This window comes from Amblyomma mixtum, chromosome 1, assembly GCF_055824585.1.
Source record: "Amblyomma mixtum isolate Tamu chromosome 1, ASM5582458v1, whole genome shotgun sequence".
NCBI lineage: Eukaryota > Metazoa > Arthropoda > Arachnida > Ixodida > Ixodidae > Amblyomma > Amblyomma mixtum.
In genome coordinates this window covers 224733752-224752694 of record NC_143012.1, presented here as the reverse complement: position 1 = coordinate 224752694, position 18943 = coordinate 224733752, and the positions used below count along the sequence as shown (strand labels likewise).

At 44.1% G+C, this 18943-nt stretch overlaps 1 protein-coding gene across 1 annotated transcript; it reads left to right on the top strand.

Annotated features, from left to right (window-relative positions):
* Positions 1 to 1560: 1560 nt before the first annotated feature.
* On the top strand, positions 1561 to 13147 carry LOC149371056 (alpha-tocopherol transfer protein-like). The gene is made up of 6 exons (XM_089584515.1): positions 1561 to 2010; positions 3712 to 3844; positions 5413 to 5655; positions 8366 to 8559; positions 11147 to 11257; positions 12849 to 13147. The coding sequence occupies exons 1-6, from the start codon at positions 1990 to 1992 to the stop codon at positions 13023 to 13025; spliced, it is 879 nt and encodes a 292-aa protein (XP_089440641.1). The 5' UTR covers positions 1561 to 1989; the 3' UTR covers positions 13026 to 13147.
* Positions 13148 to 18943: the final 5796 nt, after the last annotated feature.

The window sequence follows — 18943 nt, the reverse complement described above, 5'->3', positions numbered from 1 at the left end:
TGCATATGAAACAGCTCAGAGATTTGCGACTTTTCAACGAAGAGTGCACCATCATGTGATATGCGTGTTATTGTTTTTCTTTTCGAAAACTTTTGCGGTGAGTCATGAAAATCTTTGGTATGGTGTAGAGCAAATGATGTTTAGTATGCTGAAATGCCCTTCCTAGGTTAACATGATTGAATTGAACTATTTCGAAAAGCGCATCCTGGCTTCAGTCGTTTAATTTTTCTCATTAGGTGCAAGATTTCTCGCATGATTCAATGAGTTCGCTCGAATGTTTTCTGTGCTTCATTAGGAATGTAAATGTAAATGCCGTAGGCGCAAATGTCTAAATTTCTTCCACATTTCATCAACTCAGGCTGCGTGAAAGTTCTCAAGGCTTAAGCGGAGGTTGCCCAGCAAACTTTCGTCATTACACGCAAGAACTCATCACAGAAAAATTTTGCAGGTTTCACATCTTCAAATTGTTGAAAGGGACACATGAAGACCACTATGTCATGATCTGATCGCCCAGGCTTAATCGAAGCAGAAAAACTTTCCTTGTCCGGCTGAGAAAATACCCGGTCAAGAATAGATGCGCGTTCGGTTCGTACGCGTGTAAGCTGTTGTAACAACCTGTTTCATATTTAGATTGAGCATGTTGTCACCTATGCATGAAACATTCGTGCCAAGATTCGCATCGGAGATAGGACAGTCCCAGTCAATTCCTGGGATTTTAAAATTACCAACTAGCAATATAGTATCATGGCAAAATGTTGTCATGTGGTTGGCCAGATCAGACAAAAAGTTGGGGTGGTGAATCAGGTGCATTGTACACAGCGAATAATAAAAAATAACTGCCTCCGCACGATAGTTTCACAGACAGATTCCCATAGTTATCATTTTTTTGCAAAGTGAGTGGGTTGATATTTTTCCTCACCAGGGCGGCCACTCCCCCTCCACGTGCTCCTCTATCGCGGCCGAACTCAATGTCAGTTTTTATCTCGCAGTCAGTCACTGCCTGCCTCAATCAGCTACATTCTCACTGATAAGGAGGAAAAGAGGTATGTTTCGCAGTCGCCAACACTCTATGTAGTTATCGGAATACTGCATCTGTCTGGAAGCCACCTTCGACTTTGTGAGCGCTCACTGAACATTTATTATTTTTATTGATTATGTGCTAAAACCTGCGTTTATATGTTGAAGCTTGTTTGCTCTGCTAAGGCAGGGCACTGAACGACGCATGGAAGATAATAAACCTCCGTGCACTGCCCACAAACTGGGAATCGCATCGGCCTTTGAGTAATGAAGAGTAGAGGTAATTGACGACGCTGCAACTATCTCACAGTAAGCGGTCACAATAGCAGCTGTGGTGACCACTTACTGTGAGGTACTTGTTTCAGCTTTCCTGCTTCTAATAATTTCTTTCCTCCTAACTGTCAAGCAAACACAAGTGCCGAAGGACTTGCGTTTGTAGACAGCATGAGATGTTTCCTTATCATCAAGCGTCACATTTCACACATTTCTGAAAACAGCGAACGACAGAGTAGCCTCTCAAGCTTCGCCTCTCACTCTCTTCGGCGCCGATAGAAGGCAGCACATGTGCAGTAGCGTTGAACGCGTCAGCGCCTTTCGTCAGCGGTCTTTTACACAAAGACCAAAGACCTTGAACGCAGCCGGTTCGGCGTCGTAGAGGAAATCGAGTGTAAGAGTGCGATGGCCTTGTCAAATGCGACTCCGTCGCCAGTGAAACGCCTCGTGCCAACTATCCCCTCAGTCGTAGTGGGGAAGGTCCGCTGTGACGTGTCTCACTATCAGCACATCTGCGCGCTCTTCGCAACGGTTTCGTCTGCTACGGGAGGAGCGCTGATGACCACGCAGTGTTTCTCTCGGAACCCATGAAGAGGTTCGGGAGCGCAGCTCCAGTGCAACTGACGCCCTGACGTTGCCGCAGCTGCACGTTGTGCACGGTATTCTGAAAAGCTGCACGGTTCCTTCGATCTTCCAAGCATGTGGCACGGAAAGGGGCAGGTGAGTTATTCTCTTTCGCTTTCCTCCAGATGGCGTTAGCGGCGTATTGCCAAGATGTTTATATGCAGGGCACGGGCAGAAGTAAACGGATCGAGCTATGGCTTTCAAACCACAAATACGTGTCGCCTATTGAAAACACGGAAGCACAGGTGCAGGCAGGTAGAGATCGCTGACAATGTTTTTTTTTATTTAGGGTGCGTTAGGCGAGATTGTGTTTAATCAGAACCGACTAGCATCATCCTTCCCGTGTGCGCATATCCTTAACAGGTTAACTGCACATACAGGCTTAAACTTTAATGGCCTTCATCTCACGTTCAATTCAGTCTTCATAGATTCGAGTAATTTTCGTTACTGCTCGCCAAAAAATGGGAAACACTGACCATATTACACGGACTCCACTGCACACCATAAAGGTATATACAAATACAGTCGAGCCCACTTATAACGGCCGCAGTTATAACGAACACCCGCTAATTACGAACGAAGGCGAATATATGTATTAGGGGAATGGCATTTCAGATGCAACTAAGAAGTGTGACCGCACAATTCGGTTACAGCGAACTAGGAGGTGCTGTAGGCTCGGCCCTTGGGGAGAAATCCGTTTCTCTCAGGAGCGGAAAGCGACGAGCGCATTCACACCACCGTGATACAACCTCCCCTTTTCTAAGGAGAGAATACCACCCACTGCCGCCGTCAAAAACGTTTCCCTTGTAATAATCTGATGAAAAGTGCAGTAAGCTTCGAGTTACCGTCCTTCAATGCCCGGACATGGAAGACGGGGACCAGCTTGTACAGACGAGGGATGGTCTGAGTTGACGACTTCCCATTTTCATTTTTTCGGCTGCCAACAAGCATGGGACGTGTAATTTTCTGCAGCCAGGTCCACTGAAAACTTCAGAACCTCATTTCATTTCATTCAGTAACAAGGACACCCTTCCGCCGTATTTAAAATGCATTGCTTCTCGCGTACTTTGGAGATTGGCTGGGAAACCTGAATTGTCCCGTAGCAGTGAAAGCAAGTGGGCGGGGAGGGAGATAGATGTAGCGTTCTAAAAGAGTACCTTTTATTGAGAGAACTTCAGCAGCTTGGGAAGATAAACGTTCGACAGCGGAGGTAGCAATGCGTTAACACGACAGTCTTCGGAATCGCATTGACCGTGGCCCTGAGTTACTTAATCGCGAATAGCCCTGAACGGTGGGCAAGCAAAAGATAACACTTTCCGGCGGATGTATAGAACAATATCGATAAAACAAAAACCAACAACAAATCATCCCAGCAGAAGCTTTATGCGCAGCAACATCCAAAAGCGAAACACAGAGCAACGAGCGGCTCGCTCCGGTGCGCCTGGTACCATATTTTTTCGTATTATTGAACCCAGGAACTACGACGAACATGCAGTATTCGACTTAGAAAAAAGAAAGCGCATATTCAGAAATAAGCAGCATGCGACCCGTTTCACCTGCTTCCAAGCGCACAAATGCTACGTCATATGGTCAACGTATCAGTCGCCTCTATGTCACGCTATAAATGCGAAAACTTTTCAGAATGACCGTACTACGGCAGGCACAACAGATGAATGTTAGAAAAGGTAATAAACTCTCGCATATGCATCTCGTGCAGGGTACCTTCATGTAACAGTGGAAAAACGGCTGAGGTTTATACAGCACATAATTATCTGTCGTTGTTTTATAATTTTGCAGTACAAGTTTATCTGTGATCCTTCGGAGGACCTCAACTCCAAAGAAGACCTCAAAATCGTGGCGAGGCGAGAACTTGGAGAAACTCCGGAAGTCAAGCAGAAGTCCCTTGAGAGGTTGCGACACCTTCTTCAAGGTAAAATGAGTGCCAGGTAAACACCTGTGGACCTGTACAGTGCCACCATGAACAGAGCGGATTTTTATTGCAGCAAATGCAGTGGCACTATTGGCAGGGCTCTATTTTGCCAGCATTCTGATTATTGATGCCTATACGTTTAAGGCAGTAGTGGCCACAAAAATTAATAAAGTGATTTCTTGCTCTTTAGATTCAACTTTACGCCTATTAACTGAGATTTCTCGTCCCTGTGGGCACAGACATTTTAACCTACTCTCAACGACAAGGTATAAAAAACACTGCCTCTCCCGCAATCCAGGGTAGATGTACGCATGAAATGGGTTTTATTAACGGCGTAACCAATTGGTTGTAGATGATACTAGCCGCAGTCTTCAAATAGGTCCAGTACTACTTCAAAAGGGCGCCACGGATTTAGATTCTCTCCGCGTCTGCACCGTCTTAGACACGAATTCCGGTTTCGGTTGCTTGTCTCGACAATTCCGTGACTACAGCGAAACGAACGGGACAAGAACAAGGACACAGGCAGGGACACAACGCAGCGGAACCAACACGCCCAACAACTTACCCTGACTCGACAAACCGATGGAAGTGGCGATGCCTTTTAAACTGCTGTGTCCTTCGCAGTACAGTACTTAAAGTTTCAAAAAACGTACAAACGTGTTTCCCGATGCTAGAGCAGTCTTGAAGCGCGTTAGTTCTCCCTATTATGTCAATACCCTCTTCAAAAGAAAGTACAAGCATCAGATGAATCACCTTCCTGCAATCTAGGTTTGGTCGTAGTATTTTTTTTTCGTCTCAGACTCGCTAAGGCGCCTGTCACCGGTGATGGCTCTATGTGAATGTAACATGACGCTCGCGCGTGTGTCTGTGACCGCCCGTCAACGATGCTATAGTGTAGCGATGATGCGACGCTATTTGACTTGGACATTACCACTTGAACGGGCTAGTTTTTCTTGCATAGTGACTGTGCGGAAGCACGGAACTAATCAAGACAGAAAAGTGCAACTTGCCACTAACATGGAATCGATAATTTACTCGAACAGCTGGACTTCATAGAAGCAGAAAATGGCGTTTAAATAATCATAAGGAGCCTGTGAACTCTCACGACAACCCCATTACCATGCGTCCAATGCTATATCAGACCAACGGGTCGATACCCGGAATGAAATGTGGTCATTGAAATTTAGACCATTCCCCCAGCCGAAATAGAAAAGTGAAAAATGTCTGCTGACACAACACATTTGCTGCAACGTTTTTGACCAAAAACGTGCAGTAACAGAAAATATTTTTCTAAAAGTAACAGAGTGTTGTGTTGTTATTACAGAAAAGCACTACACAACTACGAACTAAGGAAAAGTACTACAATAAACCACAGTACTGCAGAACAAAAGCACAAAACAACAGAAAATTCTGCCGTTACGACAGAACTACAAAAAATTTTGTCGTGTTTTTTATGTGGTTCTGTCGTCTTTTTTTTTTCCTCGACTGGGACCTTGGGACAGTGAGAGATTTTTTCTAATATTCATTTTACCAGCGACTGCAGAGTCATTGCGCTCTTTCGTTTTCAGAGGTTGAGGGCCTCCGAGTTCCTCCAGATGACGTCCTGGCCATGTTCCTTCGCGCCAAAAAATACAGAGTGGAGGACGCCTTCAAGATTAGCAAGAAGTACTTCCGGACGCGCAGGGGCGTGCCGGAGTATTTCGACAACCTGACACCATCGAATATCCCCTACGAGACGGTTTTTCACGAGCACAACCTCATCATGTTCGCTAGGGATACACGCGGAAGAGCTGTCGGGTACCTACAACTTGGTGAGTGTTCACAATTTCGCCCGCACTACCACCGACTAAACGCTGCTTGGTGCCTAAGACGCAATCTTGATGCCGAAGACGCAAAGGGAATCAAAAGGCAGCACAAGCAACGTTTTCCAGCGATGTGTTCCTTCTTGAATATGAGCAAACATTTTCCTGGAGTATTATTGGGTGGCGCCTGCAATGGCGATTATCGAGTCCTTTCACTCTTTCATGTTTTCCCCTTTTCCCTTTTCCTTCCCGTTTCTCCATTACATTAATTCCTTTCTTTCTTTGTTGCCTTCCTTCCTTCCTTATGGAGTCCTTTCACTCTTTCGTTTTCTCCTTTTCCTTTTTCCTTCCTGTTTCTCCAGTACATTAATTCCTTTTTTTCTTTATTTCATTCCTTCCTTCCTTCCTTCCTTATGGAGTCCTTTCACTCTTTCGTGTTTTCTCCCTTTCCTTTTTCCTTCCTGTTTCTCCAGTACATTAATTTCTTTCTTTGCTTCCTTCCTTCCTTCCTTCCTTCCTTCCTTCCTTCCTTCCTTCCTTCGTTCCTTCCTTCCTTATGGATTCCTTTCACTCTTTCGTGTTTTCTCCTTTTCCTTTTTCCTTCCTGTTTCTCCAGTACATTAATTCCTTTCTTTCTTTGTTTGCTTCCTTCCTTTCCTCCTTCCTTCCTTCCTTCTTTCCTTCCTTATGGAGTCGTTTCACTCTTTCGTATTTTCTCCTTTTCCTTTTTCTTTACTGTTTCTCGAGTACATTAATTCCTAACCTTCTTTGTTCCTTCCTTCATTCCTTCCTTCTCTTTGCTTCTTATTCATTTATTCCGCTCTCAGCAGACTATTTCTGTGGGCTTACATATCCCAAATTTGTTGAAGACCTAATCGGATAATACTTTGGGAGAAAGTGCACCACGATCCGCTCCTCACATCTATAGCTCCGTGAAACGCAAAATAAAGGTGTGTAGGCAGTGTTTTGCAGAGAGGGTTCCCTGACGATATAAACGCTCAAGCTCTGCAAATCATTCGGCGTGATCCCAACAAGCTAAAATTGGTTGTGTGCATTATTTAGTTGTGCTCTTTTTCGCCTGTGTTCGCTCTCAAGGTAAAAATATAAACTTCAAGTTGACTCATTTTTTTCTTACTGCTTTTAAGAAATTTCGCTATACTCACGGCTTTGGACATTTACAGTCTGACCGAAATCAAAGCCGAACACACATATGCCGTACTTTTTTACTTCGTAGCTAGATATTCCTTTACAACTGGTTTATGAATATGCACTTGGTAGACCTCCCCAGCAGCACGAATCAGGCTAGTTTTACACTGCAGCTGAAAGTACACAGGTAATATATTTTGTTTTGTTCACAGGCACTGTTTGCGATTCATTCCGGCCTGACTGCAAGTTAAGAAAAAAGGCTTTCAGGATGCGCCAACTGCAAATCATGCCGATGTCTATTACTAGCTCCCTGATTGAGACTAGACTTGTGAGGTGATAAATAAAACTTCGTTCTCTAATATTCCTTTCTGAAATGATGTCATCGATGAAAGACGTGGTGCCCATGTAAGAAAATAGCTTTCCGTGCGTCCTACAGACTTTTATCCCCCAGTATTACATATTGGACGTCCTCCTTAAACTTCGAAGTTATTGTTTTTCACTAAGTCCTTTGTACAATAGGTACTTTTTTTGGCCTGAACAGCTTTTCTCTTTGCAATATCGCTTCAGAACTATCAGAACTACGAGACTTCTTTGTCAGTGTGGCACGTACTTACATAGCCGTTCTTTTAGTATTGCTGCATTAAGCTTTTAAACGGACATTGTATGGCAGTCTCATTTCTGCAAAATGTGAGGCTTTATGTGCCGCTGCGCAAGCGTTGCACTTGCTTTGTGGCTTTTGCGTCGGAGCAATGCTATCGCGTCGGTGTTTCGAAAATGAGGACGCATTATGGCCAACCTGAGTACAAGTGACTTTTTCTCCGAACGCTCCCACAGCCTTCTAATCTCCTAGATAAGATGACCTATTTGAATGGTGGCCAGCTGTACTCCAACTTCCATTTAAATGTGTCCATTCTATCGCTACCGGTGAACGTGTTTGTTACAAGACCTTATGCCAAGTTTAATTCTTTTAGCAGATCATCCAGTAAACAGTTTGTTTTTCGAATTTGTTTAATTAAATTTGTAAATGCGTTGCCGTCTTTATGAAAGAACATGACGATACATACTCGAAAACTTCAATAAACGGAAGTCTTACTACTAGCAGTTTGCGTGCAATTATTTAGCGACGTGAAGTTACAAATTTACGGCCCAATATTAGAGACGTGTCTTCATAACAAAAAAAAACATTGCATCATATTTAGACCTACCCACAAACGTTTAACTCACAAGTATTACTTTAACCGCATATAACGTCAGGAAGCCACTTTGCATCGGCAAGCAGCATATTCGCACTCTACAAGCAAGCAAAATAACCCGACCCTTCTGAAGAGCATGCCACAGAGCGTCAAACGCTATCTCTGGTTTTAAGCGGGACCATCTGTCTGGTATTCTTCAACGAGATTCTTAGCAAGTGCTTCTATGGTGGTGAATATTAGATCGCGAGATGGCTGATCGAACAGGCTGTACGCACTAATTTACATAGTTTGTGTCTCTGTCTTCTGTCCTCATGATGTTTTCTTTACAAAATTTACAAGACTGAATTGAGCACTTCTTTGTCTTTTGTCTTTTCTGAAAGGAAAATGGAGTCCCGACATCTGCTCAATGGACGACCTTATGAGGTGCGCATTAGTGGCTGCAGAGTCCAACTTGCGCGAAGAAGAGACGCAAGTACGGGGTATCGTGGCCATCATAGATCTGAAAGGCTTCGGTGTCCATCACATGATGCAGATAACCCCAAGATACGCTAGAAGAATCATCGCAATTGGACAGGCAAGTGACTCGATCAGTTGGTGTTGATGATGCTTTCCTAGTTTCAATGGCCTTGCACCGGGAATGTCTCATCCATTAATGAAGTTATACATCGAATCGTGCTCATTAGCATCGGAGGGGCTTACATTCTTAGAGTTACTTTATGCTTGTTATTTTTTTAACATTTCTACATTCCTATTTTTAAATACTTGAAAGGAGATGGCATGGTGCCGTCAATCGCATTTAGACAATCTCGGGGTACTCCGCACATATGAATCGTGAACAAAAGCTCACGGAGCGATAACCCACCAATTCTGGGCGGAGCCAGACAAAAGCACAAAAACAGCTCTTTGTATACCGTGACTCCCGCCAAAACTTCACCGTGCGAAACTTGCCAGTCTCTGTTTACTGAACTGATAATGGCGAATGCCTCTATTTAATATCTACCCTAACCTAACCTAACTCTAACCAAACATCCGACAAATTCTGTTTAAAACCCAAATCGAAACTCACGAACACGACAAGAACGAAAATATTTTCTGTACAGTCGTAGCAGGATCACTCACAGAGTCGCTCATGATTACTCCAAACGACCGAATTCCTGCAAGAACTTGGCGTCAGTAAAATTATAACTGAAAAGCTTGCTCTATTTTTTTTCTTCGGTTCTGCTTCCTTATAACTGCCCACAGGTACAGAAAGGAGCATATTGAATTCTGACGGCCTCTAAACTACAGCACTTGTGATTTTGGCATGTTCAAGCAGTAAAGTAAGAGAACTCCCTGCGGAATATAAAGTGATGGAAAAAGAATGTCACTGAGCCTCAAATAAATTGATCATTGATCATTAACGCTGCTGTGGAAGGAACGTAGAGCCAGAAAAATATAACGCGTGATCACGGCCGCCTCTCTTCGAAGCAGGCAAAGCGTCTACATTTCCGCAGTCCTCGCCTCCAACAATAGCATAACCTTAACTGTGTAGTGTGCGAAAAATAAAGCAGTAGAAACCTAATAAACAGTTGTGTTTAGTCGAATTATTTTTCTTGCGCATACCGTATCGCTGTAGATTCGTGTCCAATGCACCGTTTCGAATGCTGGTTCCACAGGACTTGCGCGTGGGCGCAACGGTTCAGGGAAGCTCACCGTTGTAGGAAAGTCATTCTAGGCGCACGTAGTCGAAAGAACTCTGAAAGGTTTTAAGGTGCAGACTGAGAGCTTGTGTAAGATGTTAGATCTGTGAGGTGATGCCGGCGGAAAAAATATTTCACTTTTTCGTAAAAATTACCTCTTGAATATGTACGTTTCTAATCAACAAGTGACAACTGCGCGCTGTATTTCTGTTTTCATACATTTGTTTACACCAGGTGACAGAAACCTGCAAAAAATAGCATATTTCAAAGCTATCTCAGCAGTAAAACAGGCTTCTTCGTTACGACTCACATTTGAGACTTGACAAGCTTCAACTACTCTAATGTCTACAAAAGAGGATGCAGTTTGTTACATCCGTTTCTATTGGCGTGCACTTATTTCAAAAGAAAAAAGCATACTTCTTTGTGGAGTGTTTCTTTAAATAGAAACAAAGCCTGTGGCGTCGCTCAACGAGCTGTCATTTCCTGCTGGGTAGCTGACCTTGGCCGGCATACTTTCTAAATTGAGGGTGGCGCCATCTATCGGCGCGTTTTGTTACAAGGAGAGAAGCTGGGCATTGCACGCATTTGAAACTGTATGAGGAGTTGATTGCTAGGGGTATGTACACTTTTGAAACTGCATTGCCTATCACTTTATTTTTGGTAAAATCTCTACCGCAGTAAATTCGGTTATACGGTGAGACATCCTAGGAAAGCGCTATCGGTGATCAGTTGTTGCTTCACCATCATCTCATGCTATTCTTAAGTCGATACTGCTTAAGCACGGGCAACTATAACTGCGCCTGCATATTTGTTCTTCATTCTAAAGTTTATTTTCTGACACTAGCATCATAAACAGCGCAAAATGTTTAAACCTCAATGGGGACTGCAATAAAAGGTCACCTGAATGTGAACCTCACTTGTCGGCCGGCACTCCTGTACTTGACATTCGTTACACATCGCGGCGTCAGCAAGTTTTCCAACGAAGAAAAGAAACAAAAAAGCTGATTGCAGCTCAGTTTTGAGTCGGAGACAATGCAGCCATGGGTACCTGCTACTGTTCAGTAAAAGGGGTCGTTAAGGACGATTCTGGGTATTTCCACACGGAACGAAGGGAGACAACTACAAATATGAAAACAATTTTAGGTAATGAGCGGCACGAGTAATGATGATGTGGTCATTATGTTTATGCAATTTTTGGATGTCGCAGTGTTGTCTTGCTCATTAGAAAGCGTCAGGCAGCCAAATTTTTATTTAATATCAAGAATATTTCGAAGAGCTACTAGAATTAGTGAGTCTTTGGAAAGAATTTCATGCTTACAAATGAAACCAATCATCTGTACCTACAAACAGGCTTTGAGGGATGCTGAGGACGCGTCAGTGCCAGGAAGGCGTCAGTGTTTTCGGAAAACTTTCGTTATTCCGACAAAGTGATGCTCATCAATGCTCTGTTTCATTTCATCTTTTTGTTTCGTTTTTTTACAGGACTCATTACCCCTCCGGTTAAAAGCAGTCTACTACCTCAACACACCGGCTGTCTTTAGGATTATCCATGCATTTGTTAGGCCATTCCTATCGGCAAAGCTGCTGAGCAGGGTAAGAAGAAAATAAGAACTTTGCTTCGTTCGTGTAAAACACAGCATGCTAAGAGTGGTAAGCTCGATCTCGAAAGGCAGATCAAGCTGCAGAAACAGTAGTACAAGGCGACGAACTCCACACATGACCGACCGATGCGTCATACAAAAGGAATGCATTTTTTAAGGCAAAAAAAGACATTTATCAACAACAATCAAACACATCATAAATGCCAGCATCCATTCAAAACCCATGGTAAACCAAGCAACAAGAGCCATCCTCAGATACCTCAATAGGGCGAAATAGTGAGGGTAGATTTCCATGGATTATCAAAGCAGTTAAGCCAGTAGAACATGACTTGCAAAAATACAATGTGTGAAAACAGTGGCAGCATGGAAGCGAAAAGCATTTCATGCTTTTCGCTTCCATGCCCACGTCAAATTGAGCTGAATATCGTCCGGAAACCGAGGCAGACATAAAACCCAACATGAAGCATAACATGAGGCTCGACATGAGGCCGAACCTGTCTGAAACAGAAATTTTCCGCCTAAACGGCGTCCTGGAAAAAAAAAAAACACTTTACAATACAATAGCAGCGGTCAGGACTCAAACACTGCAAAAATCCGTTTCCCGATGCGCCAGACCACTCCGCCATCGCCTCATACTCCCGCGCTACGTGTTCGGGATTAAGCTACGTGTTCGGGATTGAGCTACGTGTTCGGGTGTTCAGCTAGTGTGCCCGAGTTTATGGGATATATTTCCTGCATCGACGGTGGTATGTCAATAAAGGCGAAACGCTAAACACTGTCTGCTAAGATTTTGGCTCGCGTTAAAGAACTACAGATGGTCAAAATATTTCTGGAGAGTTTTGCTGCCGTGTGACTCTAGCCCACACGGCTACTTCGGCTCGTAAAAATGAGCAAATCAAATTTAATCCAATCTCTTATATATTAACAAGCTCCCGCGTTCAGAGAGCCCGCATTTCCTACAGGTGTTGCGGGGGATGGGGGGGGGGGGGGGACAATTTGTTACGTGTTCAAAAAAAAATTAATTCGATAGAAAAGCGGTTTTCAGAATCATTTGGGTTTATGTTAACAGGGCAACAATAAAGGCTTTGCAACCCATTTTGACCCGCCTTTTACGGGGCTCCCTAATTCGTCGCAGCAGATAATTTCGTTTTCATTTCATTTGGTACTCAACATTGATCGCTGTTCCTAGTGACGCAGGCCGCCGGGATGACGTCATGTTTATAGTAGCAGTAACACAGCCATGTTGCCACTTGCTAAAAGCCGCCCAGCGACAGTGACGGACCTGCGCCGACGGTGACGAAAGTCGGAGCACGGGAGGCAACGGCGGTAGTGTCGGGGCCAAAGCGGCAGTGTCTGCTATTAATTATTCTTTTGCTCCACTAGATGTTGCTTTCGTCACTGCTGACGTCACGAAAAAGTGAAATGAAAACGTAATGAATTGTTACGCAATGAACCCCCGGCATAATCTTTCATGTTGTGTTGGCTAACGTTTCAAACGCACGGTTGATGTAACGAAGACATTTTGGCAGAACAAATTACGTCTGTTTGCATTACAAACAGCGATGTATTTTTCTTACTTTCAGCTACACTTCCTGGCTGGAGACATTTCAGAGCTTCATGAAGTCGTTCCCCCTGAATTAATACCGAAGGAGTCTGGCGGGATGCAAGAAGACTTTGACTTCAACGCACAAGAGAAGTTTTTTCACAGCAAAACGGATTACTTCGATACAATGCTTCAGTGCGGTTACGACAAGAAATGAGTGGGACAGAAAAATAGGAAGTTCTGTACAATGCGGCCTCGGACTTGAGAAACGTTTCTCAAGCGTCGCAAAGCAACTATCCGATCTCAGAGGAAGCGGAGTGTATTAAATACGATTCTTTAACAGCATTCTCACTGTTTACGGTTCTGCTAATCACAAGTAAATGCGTCAGATCACATCTGGGACTCTCCGTGTTGGCCCAGCGCGTATGAGGCTCTGGTATAAACACGAAGTCGCGACTTCGACACTGATTCGGCGGACACACTTCCGAGGATGTTAAGTGCAAAACGTTCTTAATGGGACTTTTGATGCATATTCAAGAATTCCTACTAGCCGGTGCACGCAATAACGGTGTGTTTCACTGCCTTGACGCGTAAAAATATGTTCTCACATCTGTCATCTGGTCTATAGGTTTCGCACGAATTCGATCGCATTACATTTTCTCAACGCTTTGGTCCACGCACAGCATAGACAATTTCAGACGAATTCTCTTGCACACAGACGCTGTGAAGTGATCATAATATTTTTGCCAAATCGGTGAGGCTTGTGTGGCGTAAACGCGTGAAATTGTGCAAAATGCCGTGGTAATGCCCTAGTGGTGATATAGATTCATTGCAAGTAAATAAATAAATATATGCGCGTATCTTCCACCAGGTCTAGGTACGTCATTGCATCTAACCCCAAGGCTCACTAAACAATTACCAATCGGACATAAAAATTTTCTGCTTAATGTATGTATCGCAGCCTCCACCGATGTACTTTGATTCTGGCGCTGAAGGAGAATGTGCCTCGCCACTGTGCCGTTGCGTTGCTGATAGTTACTTGGAAGACCCGGGAATTTCGAACTTGTAAGATTGCCATAAAGCACCATTCTATGTTCCGGTTTCCATTTCAGCCTTCTATTTTAATTTCCTGTGAACCTTCTAAGTGTGCTTTGAAGCGTTTAAAATGCTTCTACAGGTATGTTCTCTAGCCTGATGAAGACTAATAGATGTTCTAATTGCTGCGCACTATCCAGAAGGGTAAGTATTTGTTTTAAAAAAATACCACGAATATGACGGCGAAGTTCCACAGCGAAAGCTGTGCTACTGTATTTTTAAAACAAGCGCTCTAAACAGGGTTTTTAAGATCTGCAATCTTGTAATAGAAAGGCGTTTTTTTTTTTCTGAGGACGAAATTGAAGGCCTCCTCGCGTACTAATCATTCAACCTTTGTATGCTGGGAGCTTCCAACGAGAGAGTAAGAACGAGACGAAGTGTTGGATGCTAAACATTAGAGAGCAGAGTAATCCCCTGTAGGTAAAGAAAAAAAAACAAGAAAAGAGACCTCACCCTGTAGTGACAAAACACAATTCCGCGACATGTTTGCGACCCATAGACGCTCGGTTTTCCTACCAATCGAAAGCCGAGCACCTGAGCTTTATAATCCACTCACAATACAGATATCTTGTCTAGCCTTCCTACACCCTCCAATTTTGCGGTTGGAAAGGAAGCACGACTGTGACAGCCTTCGTTCTTTAGAACTGATTTGCCGTCGGGTCAAAATCTGAGTTCCAGCGTGGTTAAAAAATTATATGCTGCATGGTGAAAACTCTTTTTTTCACTAATATTGCATATTTTTGCCTGGGTGACAACAGTTCACGAAAAGTGAGTTCGCCTGGCTGAAAACTATAGGCAAGCGATCGCCGGCGGTCCTGAGAGCAGTGAGTGGTTCGGAAAATTCGCAGTTCCCGAAAACCACTACCTGAAGAAATTTTTAATGCTTGCAGAAATTTCGAACCTTTTGCTAGTTTTTTGTTACAATGTTCTTCGTGCGGATACCCCTGAGCATCAACTTCACTCTGTGATATTGTTAAGGTGTGCGAGTTCGAACTCTTTAGGCACTGTTCCTTTGAAGAACAGTATTTTCCAAAAAAAAATGATTCTGCAGTAAAATGCCGGTGCAATTAACAGTAACCGCGTAGTGTAAAACTAATTATGGGTACAAGTAAAATAGTCGCCCCACTTTGTAAAGCTACCGAGTCATCGCCAGTTATGGTCGGTTACTGAAGCTGTCACATCATAACTGAGGCCGACTGCTAGGAACTTTCAAAGAGATCTTATAAAACTAAAAACAAAGAATTTTTTGTATACCCCACCTCCAATCTAGAACAATGAAGAGGCAGAAGCAGATTGTGCACTCAAGGTCAAATGTTAACGCTGGCACACTCAGCTACACCAGTCACCAGAACGCTGCCACTAGATAGAATTCCCTCAATTTTCTGCAAAAGCAGGCTTCTTTTCAACCGTGGATTATCTGCATCAGTCTCAGCCCTTTATTTACTGCTGCTGCTAATTTCTTACACAATCTCAGTAGCTGAGACCACCAGGGAACACCGTAGTCTTGCTAAAGAGGACGAACAGATTTCAACAGGGTTTAAAGGGAAGCAAAGCATTCACTTCATTCTGTGCCAAGTGCAGGCCAAGTGCGGTGTGGCAAACAGCTCGAAAAAAAATTGCACTGAATCGCGGCCAGCAAAGTTGCCAGCTCTACGCAGGCGAAGGTGTTATGAAAGGATGGCTCCCAGCCAATTTTCTCAGCTCTCCGTCCGACGCCTCCACCATAACAAGACAGCGCAAAAAAGCAACCAGCGGAAAAAGTTACATGGCCCCATTGGAGTGCTTCGATTAACCGCATCAGTCCCTCTCATCACCGGCGAAACGAGTGTGATAGCGCTGCGCACATATCGCTCTCGAAGTCCTCTTCGTCCTTGAGAGCTGCGGTGATCTCCGACCTCCAAATAACAACTACGTAAGCACTGGCTGCGACTGGTTAAGTGGCTTCGCAAAAAGGAAGTGATGCGCGCACTCTTTTGTACCGTGAAATCTCTGTGTTCGATCGCCTTACGTGTGTCTCGGTACACGCCGTTCACGTCATGATGCTCCGTAACCAACTACCCCGCCAGAGCTTCTTAACCACAAACAGAGAAGGTCTATTTCAGTGTGCGGAATATTGCTAGTGTAAAAAAGAAGACGGGCATACGCGCGAGCTGCATGGGCGTTGCCTAGTGCACGCTCCTGGCTGTACTGGCTGATTTCGAACTGCTATTGGCTTTTTTCCTGTCCTGAAGCTTCTCCAAATAAACCTCTACCAAACCAGTGCTGACTAGTATGTACATAGTTGTGCCTTAATCATGAAGCGTTTCTAACATTATTTTCTTCACGGTTTCTTATTCCGGGTAACTCGATTTATGGGCAGTTTTCGTCGGGAACCAAAGTGTCCATATTAATGAGGCAACTGTATCAGTGCTTGTCTAAGTCGCCTCCTACACTTTCGTTTATTTATGGCTACACGGTAACTTTTCCCAAGGCGTAAAACATCAAACGGCAGTGAGCCTTTTCCTAAGTTGTGCAGAAAATTGCAACTCTGAAAGCGCGAAAAAAATATTGGTTTCAAATGCTCTGCTACTTGTGTAGTACGCTTTTCCCGGTCACAAGCAAGGCTGCGCATCCTTGGGCACCTGCTGGCAGCGCTAACTCTATGTATCCGCGTTGTGAGGTGAACTTCGGATCTGCCTCTTAAATTCCCTTTCCACGCCACAATGCTGTCATGCGGCAAAGCCAACCTAGCTAACTAAAGCTTCGCAGCAGTCCTCACGTGGCGGGTTTCGTTGCTGTAGGCGTTGAGGAAACCAACTACACTTTAATTTAACAAGCGATTATTCTATTTATTATGTGCTGGTAACAAGCAAGTGCCGAAGCACAGTGCCCGGTAGCTAGTCACCCAGCATCCTCCGCAGCGTATTCAGCGCGACGCAGGCTGGGCCTAGCAATGCCTTGTGAACTCTGCGCTGCCATCCCGCCTACTGGCTGAATAGCGCTTCAAGAAGCGCGTTACTATAGTGAATGCAGTTTATTTTCGTTTCTAGGTTGAGACAGGCTTATCTATAGACAGTTTTTATATGTCGAACTATTTTGCGGCCCCCTTCGAATTCTACATCCGGGCTGGAATTGATTTCATAAAGTGAGAGCCCATCATGTCGTTAATTCGTCCCGAGCAGACATTCGCCTACAGGATTAACAAGCGATATGTGTGATACGACATACATCACGAAGTGCTCATTCGACTACAAAAATAATTCAAGCCAACAAATCTTCTTGAAGCGATGAGTCAGCTATGCCCAAGTTATTCCCGCAAACTTACAAATCTTATCTGCCCACCTGACTTTGTGCTGCCCCTTTCTGATAAAATTTCTCGTACCGTTCCCCTATTCTTGGTTCTTTATGCTGTTCTGTACCTTCTTATCAACATCCATCGGGACTCTCCATGTTTTAGCCATTGAAGTGAATACCTACAGAATATATTGCTTGTAAATGGACCGCAGCGGTAGCCTAGTGGTTGCAGCTTCCACTTTGTATGCGGGAGGTGGAAAGTTCGTTGTCCAGTGTCATTGGATACCTGCCGGATTTTCAGTGGGCACAAGCTTTCGCCAGGCCTGGTGATCGACATTTGTGCAGTGAAATGCTTAGAAAAATTGGCATTTGGTGCCCTTGGTGCACACAACACGTCAGCGATGGCGCTAATTGGTCAAGCTGCCATTGCGCCATTAAAGTCAAATTTCATTACATTGCTTACATTCACCTTTTTCCAGAGATAGCGGTACGTTGCTGTTGATTACTTTGAAGTGCAAAAGGAAAGTACTGCAATGCATTATAATTCTGCACCGTACTGATAGTCGGGATCCGAATCTGCCCTCAAAGCTTGGGCTAGTACTGGTTTATAACTTTCAGTCAGTGACTGCCCATTGTCAGTTCTTACTTAGTAGCCAGGCTATTGGCCTTTACCTGACTTTTTTTAATATCCATTTATCAGCTAGCCGTTGAACACAATGTTAGCTGATTCCCAGTCGTTCGCTGTAAATTATGTCGGCAGTTATTGAACCTCATAACCTGCTTTGCAAATAGATTGTCAAGGATTTATTCTTCGTTTACGTTGGTTGGAATTCTCTCGCTCTTCTTTTAAATGGTAGTGATTACTGCGCATCCTGTGCAGACAATTTCTGACAACGGCGACAAAGACGGTAAACAGGAATATAGGAAGAATTAGTCAAGCAGGCAGCAAAACTAAGACTATCAAAGCAAAACAAAAACAAACTGTTGATTACAGAGAAGTAAGTCATGTGCCTATTACGAAAAGAGAACCACATTTTGTTGGTGACAGCCCTACGCACATTCGCCTGTATTCCAGCTGGATCGCAATCACCTCTGCTGCCGTCTGCGCTCTATCCAAACATGGCTGAGTACTTTCGCGATAGCGCTATTAAGAGATAGCGCGATGTAGGAAATATCGCGGAAATTCCCCCGCGCGATCGCAGGTGTTCGCCAACAATCAAGCCGCATTGGCGAACCTGGTACGCACGATAACTCGTCCCACGAAGTGAAATAAAAACAGTAAATCTAGGCACAGGCGGCGGTTGGCACACATCCGTGAATAAGAAAAGCTGATCACCTAGCAGTATTCACGCACACATCCAAGACGCAGCGTATGCATGACTGCTGACGTTTGCATTGTCAAGTATTTTGTATAGCCCTATGAAAGCGTGATATGAGCGTTGATAGAAGCTACCAGTAACATCAAGGGGACGTATTTATTCTACTCCAGCCCGCTTTACCTGGGAACTGCCATTAGAAATACTATACATGAAATTACCGTTTACTCGGCAAGCAGTCCGCTTACTGATCTTCATTTTTTTAGCTTTTTACGTCATCTTTCTTGAGGATCAATACATTCCTAGCGGGCTCCTATTTCATTGGCATACCGGGTGTCAGCGCATTGCAGATGCAACGCACGATAGTACAGTCTTCCAAGCTGTATAGTGTAACAGCTCCCCCTATGAGCACCACTTCCACCAACAAATGCGCATTCATTCATTCATGCAT